The 24,464-nt window shown below is 41.7% G+C and overlaps 2 protein-coding genes across 2 annotated transcripts; both read left to right on the forward strand.

The window, feature by feature from the left end:
• The first annotated feature begins 5,123 nt into the window (after window positions 1-5,123).
• ywhaqa (tyrosine 3-monooxygenase/tryptophan 5-monooxygenase activation protein, theta polypeptide a) lies at window positions 5,124-14,599 on the forward strand. The gene is made up of 6 exons (XM_026998973.2): window positions 5,124-5,230; window positions 6,069-6,484; window positions 8,989-9,112; window positions 11,016-11,179; window positions 13,324-13,419; window positions 13,550-14,599. The coding sequence occupies exons 2-6, from the start codon at window positions 6,191-6,193 to the stop codon at window positions 13,607-13,609; spliced, it is 738 nt and encodes a 245-aa protein (XP_026854774.1). The 5' UTR covers window positions 5,124-5,230; window positions 6,069-6,190; the 3' UTR covers window positions 13,610-14,599.
• A 404-nt stretch (window positions 14,600-15,003) lies between these two features.
• Window positions 15,004-24,440, forward strand: adam17b (ADAM metallopeptidase domain 17b). The gene is given in 20 exon segments (XM_026998944.2): window positions 15,004-15,518; window positions 15,909-16,041; window positions 16,305-16,438; window positions 16,981-17,069; window positions 17,281-17,461; window positions 18,789-18,916; window positions 19,115-19,201; window positions 19,330-19,417; window positions 19,420-19,439; window positions 19,621-19,765; window positions 19,954-20,042; window positions 20,168-20,320; window positions 20,447-20,646; window positions 20,827-20,930; window positions 21,201-21,335; window positions 21,581-21,711; window positions 21,940-22,018; window positions 22,120-22,208; window positions 22,323-22,379; window positions 22,459-24,440. Coding segments are annotated over 20 exon segments (2,508 nt in total). The 5' UTR covers window positions 15,004-15,430; the 3' UTR covers window positions 22,837-24,440.
• The last annotated feature ends 24 nt before the right edge of the window (window positions 24,441-24,464 follow it).

Below are 24,464 nucleotides of genomic sequence, written 5' to 3' on the forward strand. Positions count from 1 at the left end.
CTTATTAGAACTTCTCTAACCTATTGGATGTACACAAGATTGAATCCTGGAGGGTTACAGCACAGTTTAGAATTTTCTCTTCATTTGCCCTATCTTGCTCAACTGGATAATTAACTGATGACCGTGAATTGGAGCTGCTATGTTGGAACCAAGAAAACGATAAAATGTGGTGCTACAGCCCTCTGGAGTGGCATTATAGTACTCTACTTTAATTATATCAGATAAACAGAGATATGGTTCACACACCAGCTCTAGTTCATAATTGTAAATTCAACTATAAAGTTAGAAAATCACTCTACAGGCTCTGCTTGACTGGAGAAGACAAAATCCTTTGAGTTGTCACTGAATTAAGCTTTATCAATCAAACTCTTCATATTATATTCATGCCCACATTTGAGTCTTACAACAATCACCTGGATGTGGTACTGAAAGCTCTTAGTTACACACAAATGAGACACAATTACAGACAAGTGAGAGCAGGAGGAAACCAGGATAGCAGTCACACCCATTTGGCTTTAAGCCACAGCAGAGAACAGAAGACAGGTAAGTGAAGTGAAACTGTCTTCATAGTGAGCAGCTTCCTAATGTAACACTGGCAACCTCTGCCTATCACAGAAGCGCATGGCACAAACTGTTTATCCTGGCAGCTACTGTGATCTATCCAACGCAAATGAGTGAGATCGGCATGGCAACAGGCACCCGGGTAATCAGCAGGCTTTGAACAGAAGCTGGCAATCAGACTAATATCTATCCTCCTCATCTCTGGGGAGTGCCCTCGGCACCCTCCTCCCCTCTCCCCTCTCGCCCCTCCCCCACCAATCTGCAGTCCAAATTTCCTCTCTGTCACCCTCCTTTATTCTGTTGCTGGCAAATTCTGATGGCCATGATATTAGACAATCAGAGATTGTGGAACCTTATGACTGAGGGACAAATCGAGTCATGATTGATTTCGGCGTCTTATTTCCTGTTGTGTATCACGGTGTTGATCAGTGCACACACAACCATCCTACCTAAAGGGGAAGTATTAGAACAAAATGGTTTACTGTAATTACAAAGCTTCGTCCCTGAGCACAAATTGAACAGTTACTTACTAAGCCTATTCAGCATTTTTGAGCATTTTTTATGTAGAAAACACAAATCATTTCCCAGGTTAGTTTCATTAATCATTCTATATAAGACGGAAAATACAAATATATAAATTTGGAATGTTCAGGGCAAGATTACAAATTATTTTAAGATGCATGTCTTTACAAATCATTTTATGTTATACGGCTTTACAGAGTAGCAGAATGGCACTCTTATGACATTTGATAAAATTAACAAAACTCCAGTGGGGTCACAAAGTTTCAGCAGTGGAGATTCCCTCTCTGTGTCGATTTCAGAAAGTGATCTCAGAGGGAGTACTGGTCCAGGCAGGAATGACTGAGCTAGCACATGGGATGAGTGATACCTGTCAGCAGGAAACCATCTGCAGCGCGAGCCCACAGGCTTCATGACTCAGCACACCTATCACTACCGCAGCAACATAACGGGAACTTTGCTGAGGTCTTACCACACTATTGCATACATCCATTGTAAATTGTGCTTTAGCAGGTTTTAAAAGCCAGTTCTTTTTTTGTGTCTTAGAAATATACTTTAACAGGACAGTTTGCATCTTAAATGCTCAGAATATTAAGGAAGTGCATGTAAAAATGAATATGCATAGTTAAAGTGCATAGCTATATCAATTCTAAATGAGTTAAACTGAGAATAAAAAGTATTCATTTTCTGCAAATCTCATCATCTCTGCCTGAAAACAGAATTCCAGACAGACAGGTCTTATGACTTTTTCCATAGCTGCCTGTCTCTGTATGTACAGGATATACTGAAAATAATTGTGTGTGGGTATCAGTGAGCAAGGTCTGTTTCTAGGCAGGTTTACAGGAGGCCAGACAACACCCTGCGCTTTTTTATCCCCTCCTCTTCCCTGAACAAGCTCACATTACGTAAGAGTGCTCCATCGCGCAGAAAGTGTTAGCTGACAGCCTGACTGATCTAGTTCACGAGCAGCGATGGCTGCAGACTGCCTGGGGGAGGTGAGGATGGAGGGTGGGAAAAGGGACGCAACAACAGTGCCTCTAATGATGTACATGTGCCGTGTTGCTTCTGACTACATTGTGAGAAATGGACATAACCTAACAAGACTACATCTACATAGAGTTGGATGGACCACAGGCTGAAATGAATTGCTATCACATTCATTGAAGCCATACAGATTTATCTTTCTTTTTTTTTTTTTTAAAGTAAGCCTCCTTGACTGCCTCTCATATGGCTAACCTGTGAGACCATTAACCGCCCGGGCTACAAAAATGCTGTCCATCTCTCCCTCTCTATTCCCTACCACCATATGAGTGTTCCACTTAGAGCACAGAGGATGCAGCATTTTAGGAACTCCAGATAAACCCGTGATACTCCCTGAGCACTCAGCATCCTGCATGCACTGACACATCCTCCATGGCTGCTAGCTCCCATGTGCGCTTCAGATAATGGAGTAGCTGAAGCCAAGTAGGCTGGATGCTTGCTGAAAGTCAGCATGAGGGTGTTACTGCTCTCTATCACCACTGTAGCCTAATATCCCAGCCAAGGAATCAGGACTATAGAGAGGATTATCTGAAGAGGAGGTACTGCATGAGGTACAAGACCTCCATCAGCAAGTCATCCTTTATTCTGAGCTGTAAAGGATGGGGACCCCAACATCCTTCACTCTGACTTGAAAGGGGCTGAAACAGAATAAAAGGACTGAAACAGAACTTGAAAATGGCAAAAGGTTTCTGTATCTTGTCAGTGCACATGAGAGAACAGCAGTGACATTGATGACATCTGTCAATGAGGAGTGACTATATCTACTGGTGTCTCTATAAGATTTTTAGTGTTATTCCTTACACTGTGGTAGGATTACAGGGACAAGAATCATTGTAAGCCTGTAAATGATCTGCAGTTTTTTCCAATGTGGAGCATATCAAATTACCCATTCTTTTTCTAGAAGGTGGAGGCCATGATATTTGCAATGAAAGGGCCACCACTTCCTGTCAAGGATCCATAATGTTTTGTTTGGTATCCTGGGTCTGATTTTAAAGGCCTTTAGCACATGCAAATATCTGCATGCGCAGTTTTGGCGACTTTGGACTCCTGCAAACATGTGTGCTTGGTAAAATCAGGCTGTATAAAACATGCCCAAGTTTGTAACATTAACATGAGGCTAGTTTACACCATCAGCCAGAGGCAACATTTGAAGAATTAATTCTCAGGGAGCCTCTTTGGCTTTTGACCTCTTTCAAAGATAAGCAGGTTTATCACTCACTGTGTGTCTCTAAATGACTCTACTCTACATGGAAAGTGAGATTCAAACACTGCCATTCAGAATGGCTGTATCCTTTTCATAGGTCATAAGATAAGATGGATGAGTATTGTAAGTGTAAAAAGCAAACCATCAGTGTTAGAATATGTAAAACAGTTATTAATTCCCATGTTAGTTATTCTGCTCTGTTGACTTTTGGCCTGCGACACTATCCTTCCTTCAGTAATGATTCTGCAACTCTGTTTTCATAAAAACATTCAATTTATACAGTGTTCACTAACGAAAAGATGTAAAGGAAATGTGCAGAGTAATATGAAGTGCCATCTAAAATTTGCACCCAGTGGAACAAAATAATTTTATGTGAAAAACATTATGCTAGTGATACAGTATTAACAAATATCTGGCAAGGGGAAAATGGGCACTTAACATCACATCCAATCAATACTGCAATCTCCACTCTCCTGGAATAAAATTAGTCATTATTTAGACTCTGTGTAGGTAAGCATCTTAAGTGCACTGCACTCACTACACTCACTGTCATCTTTCTCTCTTCCTCTCTCCTACAAAAAATAGTACACTTCCCATTAATGATTCATTCACTTCCACTGTAACAGACCACAAGGGTTTTGACCTGCAGTTCATTTATTAGAGATAAAAAGTACAACAATGCATAGTCATCCTGGTGACCACTATAAAGTAGTCCATCATTAAGGAGAGTACTGAAATGTATATTCTTTGACTCAGGTGAACAGTTGGACAAGGAAACTTGGTGTTTACATCAGCTGTAATTAACTACACACAAACACAGTGAGGTCACACAGTAGTGACTGGGAAAAACTCAGCTGGTAGTAACTGGAATGAAAAAGCTATCAGCTCACTGACATATATGTGAACTGCTGACTTGCCTTTTGGAGTCAGTGGTCTGGTGCTGCATGCCTACACTGCAATGGTTGTCCTTCAGGTACAAAAATCAATACAACACAACACCTAAGTGTTGGTAACTAAATCAGAATGGGAAGCTGGGAAATTGGTTGAGGGTCATCATAGCTTCCTGTCTAATTAAACCTTCTAAACCCAACTGTGTAGCACAGAGGTGCAAACTACAGCCATCTCTCAGATTTCTGGGGCAATGGTAGCTGCAATTCCCATGTGATATATGCTTGCCAGACAATTGTCTATAGATAGACATGCACAACCAAACTAGATCAAGCTTCATTTTGGGGAGGTGAGAGCAATCCTACAAATAAATGATTTTCTTATAGCAAATTAAATAATCACAAACGGCTACCCTCTATTTAATCACAGTGACTACTCAACTCATTGCTACAAAAATCTGCACCCTGACCTATAGCTACAACACATACAACAAAACGATGATATAAACAAGTGAGGGCCCACTTTGAGCCTTTTAGCGAATAAGATTAATTCTTGTAAGTCTATTCACGCATCTTACAGCGTTTGCTGGCATACATAACGATTAAATGTTCATCACCTACGGATGACTTAGATCAGGGGAAGAAGATACAGGTATTAGCTACTAATTTTCTAGGTTAGCCTACCATCTCTTGAGTCCAGCCACGCCCGCCGAGTATACAATATGGAGGGGGCTGTAACCGTCACGATAGTGACGTATTTTTCCTTAATCTCATTGGTGTAAAACCCGTGACTTCAGTTAAAACCCACCTTTATTCCCCGCGCTAGGCGGATATTGGTCAAATTCTCTGGCGTCTAACGGAAAACTGGACCTCGAGATACATTGTTATTGGTTGGCCCAGCCACTCGCCACACCCACTTTTTCATGTTCGGTTGACGGCAATCGGAATCTTTTCTCCCTCCAAACTAGCCGAAGAGGGTACTGGTTTGGTGGGGTGGCTTACTGGGACGCTGTGCAAGGTTGGCAGTTTGTCTTGTTTTTTTTCTGTCCGTCTTTGTCTCTAGATAGTCAGAGAAACGCACCTTGAGGTAGTTATTCGTGCGAAGTGTTGCAGTTTGGTATTGTGTGAAGAAAAACGGACCTACGAGAAAGATTCGGTCAGGCGCTAACAGCTACGTTAGCTGTGCTAGCTAACTAGCGTCTGTCTAAGAAAAAAAAAAAAATCAGCAGCTGTAGCCAAGGATGGATGCGGTGGTAGCACGGTCCTTTAGGCGTACGCCTTTTAAAAATGACATCCACTCGTAACTCGTGTTATTTCAACAGTAATTTGAAGTGGTAGTAGAGTAGTGGCATTTGGTGTATTTCTGGTGGTTGTAATGGTTCATAGTAACGTTAGCTAGAAGCAACAGCAGTTGAACTTGTACGGCTTTAATCACCAGTCGTTCACCACGTCAGGTGAAGAAACTGGATTGTCACAGTTGAAAATGCGCATTTCTCTTTTTGCGTTGATTGCATGAAGCAAAGGGCATTTGTGAACGTTACGTTAAGAATAAATGGATTTCATTTTCTGACACACCTGCTTTATCTTATCCACCTAATCATCTAGCACTAGCTAGCTAACGGCACTTTTCTACATAGACATTCATGTAACGGTACATATAGGTGTTTGTAGGTGGGGTTTACGTTATCTCCCCGCTGCAGATCTTTAGCCTAATTAACATATCGTTAGATTAGCTAGTATTGTCGCTTGATTTAATCAGCCGTTCCTGTTCTGTAGTTGGTGATGCAGAATAGATGTGATGATAACGTATTTTGTTAACAGCTTAACTCGTTGGTCAATATCTTCCCATTCTGCAGGTGCGCTTAGGACACTTCAACTGCTTGCCTCATCCGTTCTTCTCATTCTTCACTCTCGCTCCTTCGACTGGACACACCACTCAAAACAGAAAGAGGAATAGATTGTATTTTACGACCAGACCATGGATAAAACGGAGCTCATTCAGAAGGCCAAGTTGGCGGAGCAGGCTGAGCGCTACGACGATATGGCGATGTCCATGAAGGCGGTGACGGAACAGGGCGCCGAGTTGACGAATGAAGAGAGGAACCTGCTGTCCGTCGCGTACAAAAACGTGGTCGGGGCCCGGAGGTCAGCATGGAGAGTTATCTCGAGTATTGAACAGAAAACGGACAGCCCTGAAAAGAAGCTTCAGATGGTGAAGGAATACAGGGAGAAAGTGGAGTCCGAATTACGTGACATTTGCAACGACGTGCTGGTAAGTCATTGCTGAGATACAGGCTGCAGTTTGTCGATGCTAAATTGAGTAAGGTTTCCTGTCATAAAATCTAAACGGCTATATGTGAATGTAAAACATTTATGTGGTTAATAAATGTTAGACAAGAAACCTACTTAGTGATATCAAACTCAAAAATGTGAGTTCTACATGACAGACCATGAACCTTAGGGTATTTTCACATTAACTTAATGCTCAAAATAAATGTAGGTTTATGGTACAAAATATCTATGGTGGATTATATGCTTCATTATAGGAATGACATTGCAGTGTGTAGCTGATTCTTCTCTGGAGCAATGCAGTGATTGATTCATGTAATGGTGCAGAGGCGAATGACCTGCCCTTTCAACTACTTGCAATCAATATGTGTAGCAGGCAGTACTACTGCATCATTCTCCTCCCACATCCAGTGACTTGGATTCTCTTTCATCCCTTGAATTTGCTAGAAATTACTGTATTTCTTCCTCAGTGGAAGACCACTGAATATGATCATAACCAACTCCCTTTATGGTGTGTCAAATTAAGGAATTTCCTGAATATGATTTAAGGTGAGCTACTTGCCATTGGAGCTGTTGGATGAGTCTGTCCGTTATGAAGGTGTCAAGTGCTTTTTTTTTTTTTTTTTTAAGTCTTACAGTGGGATTTATAATTGTCATTTTTTAAATGTTGTGACTAATTGGCTGAATAGCAAAGTTGCTTTGGTTTACAGTTTATGCAGTCTGTATGTTGAATAGCAGAGTACTTTTTCTAGCACCAGCTAAAGATGAGGTGTGTGGACAAAGCAGAAGTTCTCTTGGATTACCTGCTTCAGCCCCCTAGTGTTGGCTAACCTTCTCCTACACACAGACGTCCCACATGTATGTGTTTACCGTGCCAGGCCAAGGGAGGCTAGGCTGATGTTTTTTGCGCTGATTGATGGAAGATGGCTCTAATGGGTCCCTGTCATTCAGGAGGTGGATGTGGTGCTGCTCTACTCTTAACCTACCCAGCTGTACTGAGCTGAGGAAGTGCGTGCATGCTGTCTTATTATAAATAGGCCATCGACTTCAACTTGTGTATTAGCGGTGAGGTTTGTGCTAAGCTTCATGGGGCACTAATCTTGCAGGGTGATACAGTTCATATCAGGGTCCCCTTTAAACTGTGCTGAAACTGCACATTGTTGTGTGTTGCAAAAGGATTGATTTATCAAACAACTGATATACAGAGGACTAGTTTAAGAAGATTGTAAAGCTAGGAATGAGCATGACTGCTTTTGGTTAAGTTCACTTCCCAACCTTACTGATTGGTGATGATGAAAAGTTACATCACTTGTCTTTGGAATGCACCATTTCTCACTGATTTATAAATGTACGCTTAGCCTGAATTAGCCAAACAGTTACTCAAACAGTTACAGCAGTTATTATATGTATTTTAAACTGTAGCGTGATGTGATTCATCCATCCACATGGTTCAAATGACCTTGTAAAAAGGAGCTCAACCTACTTTTCTGGATTGACATTCAAAATCATGTTGCACAGTGATTGGCTAGGTCAAAACACTGAGGAGCATCAAAGATGTCTGTTTTTCTCTCTTATGGTGATGTAGCGAAGCTGTTTATAGACTGCCGGGTCCCTTTTAGAGGAAGCAGTGACATGGATTTCTTGGTTTAGGCTATGCTGCTATGTGGGTTTTTTTCACTGCACTTTTTGAACAGCAGCTTTCTCCTGGAGATGCTCTTTTCATTATCCCTACATCCAAATGATGAGTGGCAAGGTTCTCTTCTCCACTAGCTAGTAACCCTGCAGTGCATATAGTCTTAAAAAGCGTAAACAAAAAAGCAGACACATTTAAATGTGGTCAGTCTCACACTTGGTTTAAACTGCTAAAGACTTGAAACTTGTTTGTTAGAAAGATATGGATCATAGTGTTTCAGAGTCCAGTCGCATCAGTGCTCATGTCAGCTGTTTTTTCACCTCTGAGGTGAAGCTGATGATTATGCATTAGAGTACTGATCTGAGTGGCACTGAGAGCCTGCTCTCATTTGACCTGAGGGCAATCCTCCCATCCTCCCATCCACCTTTCTTACTCAACAGCCTGGATTTCTCCTGGGCAAAAGAGCATTTTAGGTTAGCACTGCTGTCCTCAAATGCTTGAGGAAAGGGCTGGGTTTTCACACAGGATGTCTGCAGATTGTGCTACACCAATGCGTGCATGCATGTTTGTCTATTTGATTTGCTTGGTTTGCCCTTATGCACCAAGTCCCAGATCATGGTGTTGCGGTCAAGAGAGAGAACCTCTGTATTTCTATTTAACCTATTTGGTTAGCAAAGCTGCATGCTTGGTTTATATTGTTTTTGGATGGTACAAGAAAATGTCTGAAACCACAATAAAAGATACCAGTGAAAAATATTATTTATGATGTGTGTAAGCATTACTTACCTTTTTTTAAAGAATTTCAGAAGACTCTGAATTGGTATGATACAATTTTGCTATCCCTTTGTCTTCAGGGGCTCCTGGGCAAATATTTGATTGAAAACTCCTCAAATGCTGAGAGCAAAGTCTTCTATTTAAAGATGAAGGGTGACTACTACAGATATCTTGCAGAGGTGGCCTCCGGAGATGATAGGAAGGGTAAGTGCATTTTTTTATATATATATATGTGAATATATTGCTCTTTTTTAATATATATATATATATATATATATATATATATATATATATATATATATATATATATATATATATATATATATATATACACACACATGTTTAACATGTGGATTCATTGTTTAACCTAGTGTGATCTAAGGAAAAACCATTTAGCATTCTTAAGGGTTTTGTTTTTGCAAGTCTAAGTGGATCAATGTCAGGAAAGCAAAGGTGAGAGAAGGTCTGTGGTCTACACTTATCAGCTTGATTAAGAAAATGTATGGATAAGAATTGGATTAAAATGTACTTGGATGTTAGAACCAGCTGGGGTCATTGACTGGTACCACTGTAGTTTTTGTTGCGTTTGCAAAATCCCTCTCATGGTTGGCTTGTAAAACTCTAAAAATTCCATGAGTAGACAATCAGTTTGCCTTTGTAGTAAAGGAGTTTAGTAAGCTTTTTTTGAACCTCCACCACCACTCTTGGCAAACATCCACGCCCTGTTATTGCTCTTTTTTGTTAGCATAGGCTACAAAACTTATTTGTACCATAATTAAAAACTCTTTAGCCACTCTACCTACAGTGGAAGATCTGTAGAACTTGCTAAAATAAAGACTAAAATAAACTGCATTTTAATGGATATAGCATTAGTCAGGGGCTTTTTGTTACATAGAAATGTCGTTACAACCATAAATAAATAAAATTATCAGAAAGATTGTATATGCTGACAATAGTATGTACACAACAGAATCTCCGTCTGGTTGCAACACAATACCGAGTACAGCACAGAGGTGTAGTGCAGAAGTCCGTTGGAACAAGTACTGCTTTGACCACTCCCACAAGGCAGCCAAGGCAAAAGACACTACTGCCTGTTTTTGTTTTGTTTTGGTTTTTTTTTGTCTTCCCACTCTCATAAACCATTATCTGTCCATTTTAATTTGTTGAAATGGATATCCTAGCACTGTGGTTATTCAGTTCTAGAGTCCACTACTGTGTTAACGAAAGTCATTATAGGGAAGCATCTGGAAAGGGGTGCAATAATTATTATAAAAACTTAATCATTTTCTTTTATTACAGTGGACAGTGTGATGGATGTGAATTTGCTTCTGAAATGAACTTCAGAATTGCTGTCATTTGTTGAACACAAATTTCACTAGTTCTGACAAACATCAGAAATATGAACTGATCAAAGCAAACCTGATGCTGATAACCTTTTCATCATGTGCTTCACCATGGTAAAGGCTAATCAAGTGTTTGTGTGGAGAGACTGGACCCAATATCCATTTACTTGCTGGGTGGGGGGTTAAGCTTGTAGGCTTAACTAAAGATTAATACATTTGTATTCCAAATGTTGTCAAGGAGCCTTGCAGTGCCTTGGGGCTTCCTTTGGTGTCAGTGAGTCAGTCTACTCAGCCCCTTGCCCAACTGGGGAGCCTCTTAGCCAGGCTGGCTTCTCCTCCATTCGCTCTCCACAGCCCACTAGCTTGTGCCTCCTGCCTCATATCAAACTGTCAAAGAGGACCTGCATTCCTCACTGCTGCTCTTTGTTACTGGGCAATGAGAGTAATGAGATGGTGACATTTAACCTATTTCTAGTGCAGCATAATACAGTGTGGTTTTATTGTTTTATTTGTTCTCAGCTATACCTTATCACTGATACCATCAATAAACTCAACTGGCCAATAAATCCTGAGTTCTAAAACTATACACAGGCTGTAATGTTGCCTGTTTTCTAAAAAGAAAATAATAATAATGTCCTCCATGTTGAGCCTGTCTTTCAGTAGCATCTTTTGTAAGAAATGAAAGTGTTACAGTGTGATGTCAACTATTTCATTTGTATTATCATTTTGTGTGTAATATTTATTTTCCCTTGTCCCCCATTTAGACACAATATCCAACTCCCAGAGTGCCTACCAGGATGCCTTTGACATTAGCAAGAAGGAGATGCAGCCCACACACCCTATCCGTCTGGGTCTGGCTCTCAATTTCTCCGTCTTCTACTATGAGATCCTCAACTCTCCTGAGCAGGCCTGTGCATTGGCCAAGCAGGTGGGTGATGCTCTCTTCAGCTAGGCAGCAGACTGGTGTAGGGAGCTTGGTATCTATGCTTAAGGCTGGTTTCCCAGAAATGGTTTAAGCCTTAGCACAGATGCTTCACTAGTGAATTACCATTTGCTGTTACAGGAGGGTAAAAACCATGTCTGGAAAAGTGGGCTGTAATATGTGAAGGTTTGCTTTGGCTGTGTACAGAGGTTTTACACAAGTGTACAAAGGTATAAAAATTGATGAGGCAAGGGGTGAAAGAACAGAGACCAGGGTAGGATTTGGAAAAGATACTTGCACATTCCTTTATGCTCCTCTTTAACCAAGCTGTATACTTTTGGTTGATAAGCCAATAGTCTAAAATGCTGCAACAGCCCATTTTGTGGTGGCTAGGTTGCCTAATGAAATGCCCAGCCTCTATGCTTAGCTATTTTTCAGTTAGGCTAGATTCAACACATGCATTTTCAAGTGACATTAGTGAATGGCTCCAACTAATTTAATGCAGAGGTATTTAGGTCACCTTGCCTTACATTATATTACACTAAGTTATGACTATTAATTTTTATTAGCCTGGCCACCACAAATTGGGCAGCTGTGGATTTTAGGTGACTAGCTTATCAGCCCAAAATATATAGCCTGGTTAAAGAGGAGCATAAATGAATGTGCAAGGCAAAGTGTGCAGTTCACAGTGGAGGGGATAGAAAGCCGGGCACTCTTAACTCCTGGAGATGTAGTGTTATTTTGGCCAAAAAGTTGGCCAATGCCAACCTCTGCCTGTGAAATTTAGAGATCACATCATTTCTTGTCATATCATGCCATTGTGGCTCACAAGTTAAATATGGCACATGTGCCACATATGTTAAAAGTAATAAACTGTGTGCACTAAGCGTTAAATTATTGTAATATACACTGAATGGCAACTTTATTAGGCACATCTGCTCTTTTACGATTGGAGCCTCCCTATATGGAAATTAGATACATTGACCCTGGAGTGCAGCATGAAATCAGGTGAGCTTTGGATCAGGTTCATTTTGAAATCATATTAGAATAGGGAAAATCAAGAGATCCGCACAACATCAAACGAGGAATGGTCATCAATGTTAACTAGCCAGGGCCTGTAAAACTGCCAACCCTGTGGAGTTTTCTTGTGCAACAGTGTCACAAGTATACAGAGAATTGTGTGATCGAGGAATAACATCCAGGGAAAGGAGATCCTGTGAACATAAACAACTCATCAATGAAAGGGGTCAGAGAAGGATGTTGAGAATCTACTGACAAACAGGCGGTGCACAGTCAAGCAAGATGCAGCTGAATACAAAGCTGATGTTCCAACTAACATATCCGAACTCGCTCGATGTTTTTTGTCATGGATGGCCTATAACAGCAGATGACCAGTTTGAGTGCCATTGTTGTCTAAAGGAAACAAATAGGCAAGACTCCTGGTGGCAAAAAGCACAAAAATTGGATCACTCAGCAGTTGAAAAACATTGTCTGGTCAGAGAATCCAGATTTCTTTTGCACCATGCTTATGGGAGTATCAGAATTTGGTGCAAGCAACATGAGTTGATGAGCCCTTCCTGTTAGGTGTCAACAGTTCAGGCTGGTGGATGTAACATAATGTTGTGGGGAATGTTTTCTTGGCACACCCTGGGTCCTCTGATACCTGTGGATGGACTTACCTAAGCATTGTGGTTGGCTAAGTTCATCCCTTCATGGCAGCTGTTTACTCTTTGGCAGAAGGTTCCAGGAATATGACAGCGTTTTCCTTGCTTCCCTGGACTTCATAATCCCCAGGTCTTAATCCTATAGAGCATCTCTGGGACGAGCTCGAACAGGTTGTTCAGAGCACATCATTACCTCCAACTAATTTGTGGCAATTGCAAGACGCTATACTGTCCACATGGGCCAAAATTCCTGCAGAACAATTTCATTTCCTTGTAGAACCTATGCCACTACGAAGTATTTTAGTTCTGAAGGCCAAAAGAAAGTATGCTATGCTGCTAGATGGGTGTGTCTAATAATGTGACCATTCCATGTAGACTGTTGAATTCACAAAAAAGGAAAGGTTTTGTGAATGAACTATACAGCAATGCTATGTCTAGCTAGCCTGAAGTGCTAGCTGTGCTAACACATTCTGGCTTGTTTTGCAGGCCTTTGATGAGGCTATTGCAGAACTTGATACACTGAATGAAGACTCCTACAAAGACAGCACACTCATCATGCAGCTGCTTAGAGACAACCTCACAGTAAGTCCCACACCCATACAGCTGAAGGTCAGGTTCAGGTGCAGAGATGTTACATATGTGAATAATGCTTGATTCTGAAAGTCAAGAATGAAATTCACATTCAGCATTTAAGAGTGCCTTTCTCTTTCAGTTATGGACCTCTGACAATGCAGCAGATGAGGGTGATGGAGGAGAAGGAGGAGAGAACTAAGATCCTGCCTCTTATCTCCACTGATAAAAGAAAAGGATTAAAAAAAAACTTTTTACACATTTTCATTCCTTTTTGTTTCACTCATAATTATTCTAGCCATGTAAACAAACCCATTATCATTACCAATGAGCTATATGTAAGGAAATTCCAATCGTCTTGTTTCTCCACCTGGCTTGTGGTTATGATGAATGGAAAAAAAGTTAAGTTGAAGTAACTCCTCCATTCTTTGGTTTTGTGGTTTTTGTCCTTTGGCATTTCTGTGCAGTGTCTGCTGTAGAAAAGTATTAGCCTCACCTAACGTCAATTGTCCGTTAATTGTGAGAGAACAACTAGTGTATGTCCTCTGCGAAACTGGTGAATTAGAGTTGCAATGGGAAGCAAAGGCTGGCTCAAGCAGGGCAAGCTTTCTTCAGCCATGCTGTGTTTCTCTGTATTATTGGCAACGTGTTTGCTGAAGATTTAATCTCTTGTGGACCGTCTTAATGTTGGCTTGAACACTCCCCTACTAGTACTGATGAGATTAAAGGTGGCTGTTTTAAACACACACACACACACGTATGTATGTAGGCTCTTTCAAGCAGGGCTTCTCATAAGCACCAAAAAACAAACAAACAAACAACAAAAAAAAAACACTCCATCCTGGTGAAGAAGTTCACTTTGTGTTATTTTAAAGCATGTCTCAAGTCAAAAGGTGCCACTTTATGATCGCTCATAATGGACTATTAAAAAGCATGCCTGTTTTTTGATGTACACTGGTATGGAAACCAATATTGCATACATGTGCTCTATTGTTGGGTTAATTACTTTCATTGCAGGGTTGTTCACATGTTGAGAATCTTTGATTTGTCCAGTGATGTTGATAGATATTTGCACCACTATTGTGTTTTTGCTAATCATTGATTGTAGTTCCCAAGAGCCTTGTGAGAATGTTAAAATTCCCTATGTAACGGCTATGTAACCTGAATTAAAATTATCATTTTATAAACCATATATTAAATCTCTGCCTTTTACTAAAGTTGATAATGTGGAACCAGTATCGGAATGCTCTTCAGTGAAAGTACCAACTGACTAGCAAACGTTAAGCTTCTTACATGTCGAAGGTCTGTCTGTCAATACTTAACGATAATACTGTTAAGACTGGGAAATGTAACGTTTCTTTGGGGGTATCTGGAGAATGTTGAAGTAATCCAATTAATTGGTTTATTATATAAACCAAACATCTCCACTGGTCACAAGCAAAATATCGGAGTGATGGAGGCAAGAAATAAAAATAGCATAACCTTAACGACCATGACCAAACACCTCGCGGGCCGAATATATCCTCTTACGTAACCCGAGCTTAATGTTAATAAAGTTCAAATGAGCGACGTGCGAATCGGTTCAATATTTGTGCACAATTGCATACATGGTTAGGCCCGTTTTAAATGGAGCTGCATGTTTGTGGGTAAATGCATGAACCAGTGAAACCTGTAGCGTGTACAGTAACCGACTAGTGTCTGGCTTCTTTTTTTCATATCCACAGTAGTACTTCCGGGTGTTTCGCTCGCGTTTGAGATTTTTTCTGTTTGGAAACCTTTTCATTGCTTCGCCTGCGTAATGGTGTGTGGTTATGATTGCGATAAAAACAAATGTAGTCCAAAAGTAAATGTGTTTCTTTCATTGTAAATATTAACGTGTTACGTTCTACTTTTGTCCCGTTGACACCGAGAGTCGACTCCATGTCCAGATGTTGAACACAGCCACATTCGCAGTCCATCGGATAATATGTTGCTGCTTGTCGTGTAAAGTAGGTTACGTTGCTATGACTTTGTCTTCTGCGAAATGAAACGCGTCGTTCTAATTTTAGTATCGTTACTTTTGACGGAATGCTCAAAGAGTGCTCCCAAGGATGCCTTAAACGCCGAATATGGTGAGTTTGGGACAGTGCAACTTGAGAGCCTTCATCATGTGATGTCGGTTCCAAAGACAACTAGTTGTATTCTTTGTGAACATGATTTTCACTAAAATAAAAACTCGTATCATTGGTCTGTTTTCTAAGTTCAGTCAAGAGTACGTTTGTTTTTTTTGTTTTTTTTTCCAGGGCTGAAGGTTAAAATGGCATACCTTTTGGATGTGAATATCAACTTTTTAAGCATATCTGTAATTTGATATAAATATGAATGGTCTAAGAAATATGAGTTGCAGAATCATAGTGTTTTGGGTGTGATTTTTTTTTTCTTTTTCAAGAGAATACTTCTGCAATGAAGTAGACACCAGCTCAATTCTAAGGTGTTTTAGGTCTCATGTTATGTTCTTCCAGGTCACCTTGGTTCAGTGCTTTCAGACTTCGATGTGCTGAGCTTGTCCAGCCTGCAGCAACACTCTGTTCGTAAGCGAGATGTGCAGTCACACACTCATGCGGAGAGACTAATAAGCTTCACTGCCTTACAGAGGTCTGTCCACTTTGGTCTCTAGCATCTGGGTGTCTGTGTGTAAGAGTTCTCAGGTGCACATAACTAGTAAGAGCTCATAAATCCAGGTTACAACAGTAGCTAGGGATGGACCATGCATAACTGACTGTAGTCACCAATGAACCAAAATTAAATTGGTCTTTATAGCTGAGTGTCATGGTGAAGTTTCATTGCTTGTAATGCAGTAAGATGCATGAAGAATGCATGAGTGATGCCTCTAGCTCTAGTCTGGGCTGTTCTGCCAGGCACTTCCGGCTCTACCTGGCTACCAATACCGAGCTGTTCACAGACGACTTCAGCGCTGTGGTGATGGGAGTAGGCCGCACGCAGGAAGCTTATGAGGTCCAGAGACAGAACTTCTTCACAGGCCACGTCATTGGTAGTCTTGTGCTCGTGCCAGTCATAAATCTGAGTTATAAATTAATCAGTGATTCACCAGCATTGATAAGTGCTGGCATAACATACTTGTTTTGTGTTTAGTTCAGCATAAGAACAGAACACTGCCAATAAGGGCATATCTTTAGAAACATTTCTTAATTATTTGTATTGTGTGTAAAGGTCATAGGATGAATAATAGATACTGTGTACACTGTTTATATTTGCTGATTTCATATATAATTTGTTGATTTCATATATATGGTTTGTAATGTATATGTACCTTTAATTACTAAAAAGAATTAACAAATTTTCACTATATTGCTTGTAATTAATTAATAGGTTAGTTATTATAAGTAGTGTTTATACAAGTTACTGCAAATTATTGCTTCTGCAGAAAAACCTTATGATTACATTTTGACCAATGCTTTAAAATTTGTTTTAAATGGATTTCTTTATGGGTAATATGCGTTACATCATGAGTGGTGTATCCTAGACCTAAGATCTTCCAGTGCCCTGTGCCATCATGCCTCTGTACACTTGTAGGGGAGGAAAGCTCACGCGTGCAGGCTCACATTGATGACAGTGACTTCACTGCCCACATCCTGACTGATGAAGCAGAGTACAACATTGAGGTTAGTGATATGCAACTCCTGAACAGTTGCCCTTGCTTCCTGCTTCTTCTCTGTCCAGTTCAACAGGGCCAGGAGCCAGCCCACATGTACACTTGGCTTCCTTCTAACAGTGATCACGTTTTGGCAGAGCATCAGAATGTAGTGAACGTCTGTTATAGTGTGTGAGCCTTTGGGTGTACTCTGTGTCTTGTTGTATATGTGTTGTGTATAGCCTCTGTGGAGGTTCACGGAAGGTGCCCCGGATGGACGCTTGCTGGTGTATCGCTCGGAGGATATCCGGAACATGAGCCGACTGGCTGCCCCTAAAGTGTGTGGCTACATCACGACACCGGCTACCCAGCTCCTGCCTGAGAATGTGAGAAGAGCCTCAGCACTGGAGGAAGAAGAGGAGGGTGAGGGATATAGAGGTTATGAAGTGTGCTGGTGTGAGACTACTTGCGTGGAACACAATGTTTTTGTGATCATATTTGTAGCACTGTCTTCATGATTGTTTTGCTTGTTTGTTTGATTGTTTTTTTTTGGGGGGGGGGCGGGGGTATAGGTATCTATTTTACTCTTTAAAACAGCACATTGTCTATATGGATTTGGCTGGCCTGCTTTGTGGTCTGGGACTCATACATATTCTGCAGCTCTTTGCTCAGACACTGTGTGTGTGCTCCTTAGCCTCCGTTTCCATCGTGAGGCCTCATTATTCACGGAGGCCTAATTAGGGCTGGCTGTCATGGCACAGGGAACTGATGCCATGTCTGTGGGACTGGGGGTGAGGGTTGAGAAGAGAGCCACTGTTTACTGTTCTCCAGCACTGAAGAGCCCATGGGCTTTCATCATGCCCCGGACAGCTGGAGGGGCGCTCTAGGGTGCCAGAGCTCTGCAGTTTGGGAAACTGGATGATCTTAATGATCTATGATCTTTTAAATGTGTTTAATATTTCCACCAGCCCAGTGGCAGGAAAATCATGCATTGTGATTTCAAAAAGAAGTGTCTTTTGCTGGTGCTATTTTCATAACTGTCCTGAGTTGTCAGAAGAATTTAAGGACCTCTTGTCCTTGTGGCTTGTGCCTGCACATCCTGTATTACAGTTTCTTCCACAAAGCTAGTCACTTTGAAGGATAAACTGCAGTAAGTGCCTTTTCTTTGCAAATGTTGCCAGTTCCCGGGGTCGCTGACAATGGTATAAGAGATAATGGTAAGTCTAGAAAGGGCCATTTTTTCACCTGAAGTGACATTAAGTGTGACAGGTCCACCACGTTTTGGTGCAGGTCAGAGCAAAAAATGTCATCTGCTATTGCAAAATGTAGCTGTTCTCTATGATTTAGGTTGCCTGTTGTTGGATAACAATGTATACATAGTGTTAACTAAAATTGTGGTATTCTGTCAGTGGAGTAGACAAAACATTTTCCAAATGAACCCTTTCAGGAGGATGTTTGATTAAATTATTCAAGTTTTATTAAATAGTACATTGCAGTTATTTGAGCACATTTTAGAATTTGAGTGCAATTATAGAGGTTCAATGTTAGCATCATGAAAATTGATGTTAGCGTTTTCTGACATTCACACCCATTTGATCAAATTTCACAGCTAGACCAGCTAGAACCGATCACATTAGAGTGATCATACCACTCCAAAGGATTCAAATTATCACTACTCTCTCTCTCGCTCTCTGTCTCTCTCTCTCTCACACACAAACTCACACTCTCAGTGTCTTGTGCCTTTTCACAGAGCACTTGAGGGAGAGGAGGCAGGCAGTGGACCACAGTAAAAACACCTGCCCACTGCTGTTGGTGGCAGATTATCGCTTCTTCAGACACATGGGCCGCAGGGAGGAGAGCACTACCATCAACTACCTGGTGAGAGGACAGGCCACTCGCTTGGTTTAGGAACAGCATTTAATAGTTAGTAAGGGGCTAGTATTACAATAAAAAAAACTTTGAATAGGCTTTGTATGGATCCCATAATCCACACCTTAAGATCTTGGAACAGAGAATTTCCCTGTAGGCTGTTTTTTAGATGTAACATGTTCAGTGATGCCATGTTTCACCCTGCAGATAGAATTGATCGACCGCGTGGATGACATCTACAGAAACACATCTTGGGATGAGGAGTTCAAGGGCTATGGTGTTCAGATCCAGCAGGTGTGTGCTGATGTGGTCTTCTCTAAAGAAAAGTTCCTCTGGAGAACTTTATTTGTGGTTGTGCTGTGGGTATCATTGGTTATATCTTCTTTATACAGGAGCTAACCTGCTACTTTTTGTTTTGCCAGATTATAATTAACAGAAACCCCACCCCAGTGGAGTCAGGAAAGGCCCACTTCAACATGAAGGGGAGTCCAGTGAAGAACAGAGATGTGTGGATGTGAAAAAGTTGCTGGAGGTCAGAATTTTTCATCATGCCACTCTGAATGGCTACAGTAGTTCCACATTATCACTGTGTGTATCAGTCCTAACTAAGCAGTGCGTTTGCTATTGTTTTTTAAATTAGATTCTTTGGTTCAGCCCTTGAAATGGTGAATCGATAATATATTGTTACTCTATTGTGTCTCTCTTTCCTGCAGCAATTCAGCATTGACATTGCAGACAATGCCTCCAGGGTGTGCCTGGCTCACCTGTTCACCTATCAGGACTTTGATGAGGGCACGCTGGGCCTCGCCTACGTGGCCCCAGCAAAAGACGGAGTTCCTGGAGGCCTCTGTTCCAAGGGTGAATACACTGTTTCCTCACCACAGTCACGTGGTGTTCCCGCTCCCTTGTAAAATGAAGGCAACCGTAGTTTGCTCTTAGAAAGCTTTACTAATCAGTGATGCTAAAATCTAAATGCGCAGATACCTTGTCGATCTGTTGACACAGTAAATGTTCCCATTGTTTTGCTTCTGTTTGCTTTTTTAAAGAGGGCCTACAGTCGAGTGACCACCGTGCCATGTTCCTGAACACAGGTTTAACCAGCACCAAGAATTATGGGAAAACTATTCTGACTAAGGTGAAGTAATGCATCAGGTGTTTATGTGCATACAGCCCAGACACAGACAAAATGGAGATAAAAAAACAAACAAACAAAAAACCCCAAAATAAAACCAACTGAGCCCCATTTCTGACCATAAACAGGAAGCCGATCTGGTGACCACTCATGAGCTTGGACACAACTTTGGGGCTGTCCATGACCCAGACGAAGTTCCTTACTGTGCCCCCAGTGAGGAACAGGGGGGCAAATACGTCATGTACCCCATTGCTGTGAGCGGGGACCGCTCCAACAACAAGGTTCACATCTTCCTAATGTACCGTTCAACCACTGTAGCGCTGTTACGCTTGTCTTTTAAAGACAGCTTCATGCCTCATTTGGCAGTTAGGCTGACACCTGTGTCATGTCCTTGTGCTTCTTCCCAGCTGTTTTCCAACTGCAGCAAGATCTCTATAGCCAAACGGCTGAGGCACAAAAGTGCATCCTGTTTTAAGGAGAGAAACAGTAAGGTGTGTGGGAACTCACGGGTGGAGGAGGGTGAGGAGTGTGACCCAGGGCTGCTCCACCTCAGCACAGACCCCTGCTGCACCGCCACCTGTAAGCTGCGGCTGGACAAGAAGTGCAGGTAGAGCGCCCTCGTGTGGCCAAGCTATAGCACGCCCGCTGAACAGCAGAGGAAAAGCTATGTCATTCCTGTGTTTATGATAAAGCCTTCATTATTATAACTGTTTGATGTAATTAAAACAGTATTCAGCATTTTTGTTGCATGCTGACATTGTGCACTTGTCTCTGTCTCCTACTGCAGTGACAGGAACAGTGCGTGCTGTAAGAACTGCATGTACGAGAAGCAGGGCAAGCAGTGCCAGGAGGCCATTAATGCCACCTGCAAGGGCGTGTCCTACTGCACAGGTGACACTGAGCTCTACAGGACTCAGATAATGTTAATGTGCTATTTCCTAATTCTGGTCCTGCGATATCCCTGCACATAAACTGAGCAAATTATAAAGACTTTTATAAACAGGTGTGTTTAATCAGAGAAATGACTAAATTGTACAGTGCAATGATAATCCCAGATCATAAATAGCCAACCCCCTGTTGGAAAATTGCATAATGAGTGTGTACAAATAAAGCGGCACCTGCGATGGTGGTGTAAACATTCTCACCTTTTCTCTCCACCAGGTAACAGCAGTGAGTGTCCTCCTCCAGGGAACCTCCCAGATCACACCACGTGTGTGGACAGTGGTCAGTGTCTGAACGGAGAGTGTGTGCCCTTCTGTGAGGCTTCTCAGAAACTGCAGTCGTGTGCCTGCAATGGTGAGCATTACCCTTGATGCATTTAGCACTGAGCCAACTCATTGCAAAGCAGATTTGGGCCAAATTACACCTTGTAAATCATATATTTATCAGTAAGGAACATTTCACTGTTTAAAAAAGTGAAACATTTGGGTTAGTTGTGTTTGTCACATTATCTATCAAATCATTTGTCATGTGGGTTAGCACATTGGGCTAACATAGGTTAACATGCTCTTGACCCCCCCCCCCCCCCATCCATGGCACAGTGACGGACAGCTCGTGCCAGGTGTGCTGTCGCAGCGCGAGTGGTGTGTGCATGCCGTACCGCGACAAGCAGGGCAGCTTCCTGTACCTGCGCAAAGGCAAACCCTGCACCGTAGGCTTCTGCGATGGCGCAGTGAGTGACCCAGCGCGGATGCACTCACTTCACTCGAGGAAAAACACTTTCTTTCTGCTCTGCACTGCAGCACCTGCAGAGAGCCGAGTCTAACATGGTGCGCTTGATGTAGAGCTGACGGTAGATCAGATGAGAAGATTTGCAGAAAGAAAATTGCCCATCGTTGCGCTGCACTTATGCTGATGCTTTTGAAGGTGCGATCTTTGCCCGTTGATGTTGCTCTTGCAGGGTAAGTGCATGAAACAGGTGCAGGATATGATCGAGAGGTTGTGGGATTTCATGGACAAGTTGAACATCAACACTTTCGGTGAGTCATTGATGGACCACAACTAGCCACACGCCTGAGACAAAGCGCATATCGTGCACCGGGGACAGCAAAGGTGTGAGAGGACTCTTCTCTTCCCTCAGGGAAGTTCCTGGCTGATAACATTGTGGTCTCGGTGCTGGTTTTCTCCCTGCTCTTCTGGATCCCCCTCAGTATACTTGTCCACTGTGTGGTACGTCTCAAACACACGTCAATTGTCCTTCTGTGTGATTAGCACTTTTCTCAACAAATGTGTCCATAATTATTGCTGTTTACAATATTTACATTTTATTTGCTTCTACTCTAGGACAGGAAGCTTGACCAGCAGTATGAATTCAACACTAGATCACTCTTTTACCCCAGTGTAAGTAATAGTCAGTATGACAGTATCATTGATGCTGTACTGGGCAACAGATGTCATTATCATGCGTATGTGTTGTCAGAATGCAGAGTTGCTGAGCACCCTGGAGTCAGCCTCCGTGCGCATCTTCAAGCCTCCCCCAGCGGCTCTCTCTGTAGTGCCACGGTTCCATAACGCAGGCCCCCTGCAGACCAGCACCCCCCCTGTGCTTCTGCCCCCCGCCAGCCCGGCAATGACCATCTCGGGCCCACTGCCCAGCATGGAACACCAGCGCATGGCCACAATCCAGGAAGACCCAAGCTACGACTCCCACCTGGGTGATCAGGCCCCGGTGGAGGAGTTTCCCATGCCCAGCTCCATCCCCCGCTCCTTCGAAGACCTGACGGAGAGTCGGGAGCAAGCCCTGCCTTTCAGAATGAACAGACACAGGCCCAGGAAAAGCAAGGAGACTGAGTGCTAAAAAAAAGAAAGAAAAAAGTGTGTTGCTTTGCTGAAGAGTTGAGAGCTGAGCATCACAGTGGAGTGAGTGAGAGTGACAGTATGAGTGTTAGAAGTGAAACAGAATAAGCGCTGCTTGCATAAGTAATGTGTGGGATGATGGTTACATAATGCTCTTTTAATCTATAGTATTCAGAAACAGCCAAACTGAAGGCAGCAGGCATTGTGGACTCTGAAATTCCATATGGCGTTAAGAGTGTTTATTGCCAAGATGACTGTATCGTGGTTGCTGAGCTGCATTTTGGGATATGCACTATGCACACAGTTCATAGGAGATCTACATATATGTGAGCAGCTTTATTGTTAAAGGCTGTTGAAGCTATTTACAAAGCTTTTTAGCTAGAGAGGTATGAAGAACATCTGGAGAAGCATGTACAGTGGGCTGGGTATGGTTCATCTGTACTTTTGTTCCTGCATATACATAACTGCTGCAACTTTGGACCTCTTTGGATAACTATAGATACTGTTACAATTGAACTTTACAGAACATAATGAATACTAACTGACTGCTGGTTCGTTAGGGCAGTGTTATGATCTCCCAGTCTTGGCGAGTTCAGCGTTTCCCCTACATTGACGCGTGTGGTGCAGGTGTTAGCTGGAGCATTTATCTTATATTAGCCTGTAGCTGGAGCATGCAGAGCTCTACCTTTCAGGAGAGAACGTTGTATAGCAAGAGGTGTAACAATAGTTCCATACTTGTAATGGTGTTACACAGATGTTTGGGGTTCTTTCTCATATTCACCAGCAACATAAAACTTACCAGTATCTTTTTTTTCTTTTTATTAATCAATTCCAAGTTTTCTTTTCTGGTGCTCTTTTATGCCAAAGATTATCTTACACAATTTACTGACATTAGTTTTTTTTCTTAAATAACTGATAGTAGTTTATATTTAAGAAGTGGCCTGTACGTGCTCGGCTTGCACTGTGTGTACAGTGGGCAGATAATTGGCCTTCTGACATAATTCGAAAATACCAGTAATTCAGTAACTATATTTGTGTGAAATGTTAATGTAATTTTTTTTACTGACATCCTGTATTCATTGTACCTTTGGGTATATCCAAAGTGCTTTCTCTTGTGCTGTTTTGTGGATACTTTTTGTTTACTCTGTATTCTGCCACATTCAATCACCTATAGTACAATAAGCACAAACGTGCATAAAAACCCAGATCTTTGGACTTAGTTACATTGCAATAAATTAGCATAAGGCCGCATCTTCCACTGTAGTTTAAAAGAAACTGATGCCCAGTATAAATGTGTTTTATGTTGGATTTTATATCGTTTCATTTGTATGCATGTTTTCTTTGTTAATATATCCTAATGGTGATTTAACTTGGTACTTAAAAATGGTCGGGTGACAAACACTGCTTTATACATTTAAGATTCTTGTTTTTCACCTTTCCTCTGGTGTTAAATTCTGTGAAAACCTTTAGATATTGAACTCCTTCAGTCAACAGCACTGCAATTGTTATACTACAATACTGACTGAAGTATTAAGAATGTGCACGTCGTAATATTTTTGATATTTGAATGAGTTCTTTCTTAATACAAATTTTATTTACACAGAATATTGGTTACTTTTGTGTGTTTAT

Source organism: Electrophorus electricus, chromosome 3 (genome assembly GCF_013358815.1).
Source record: "Electrophorus electricus isolate fEleEle1 chromosome 3, fEleEle1.pri, whole genome shotgun sequence".
Lineage (NCBI taxonomy): Eukaryota > Metazoa > Chordata > Actinopteri > Gymnotiformes > Gymnotidae > Electrophorus > Electrophorus electricus.

Excerpts from the sequence above, each read along its gene's own strand:
- ywhaqa (XM_026998973.2), top strand. The coding sequence starts at position 6,191 with ATGGATAAAACGGAGCTCATTCAGAAGGCCAAGTTGGCGGAGCAGGCT. Across the intron at positions 11,180-13,323 it reads CCTGTGCATTGGCCAAGCAG|GCCTTTGATGAGGCTATTGC; the intron begins GTGGGTGATGCT and ends CTTGTTTTGCAG. Across the intron at positions 13,420-13,549 it reads TGCTTAGAGACAACCTCACA|TTATGGACCTCTGACAATGC; the intron begins GTAAGTCCCACA and ends TTTCTCTTTCAG.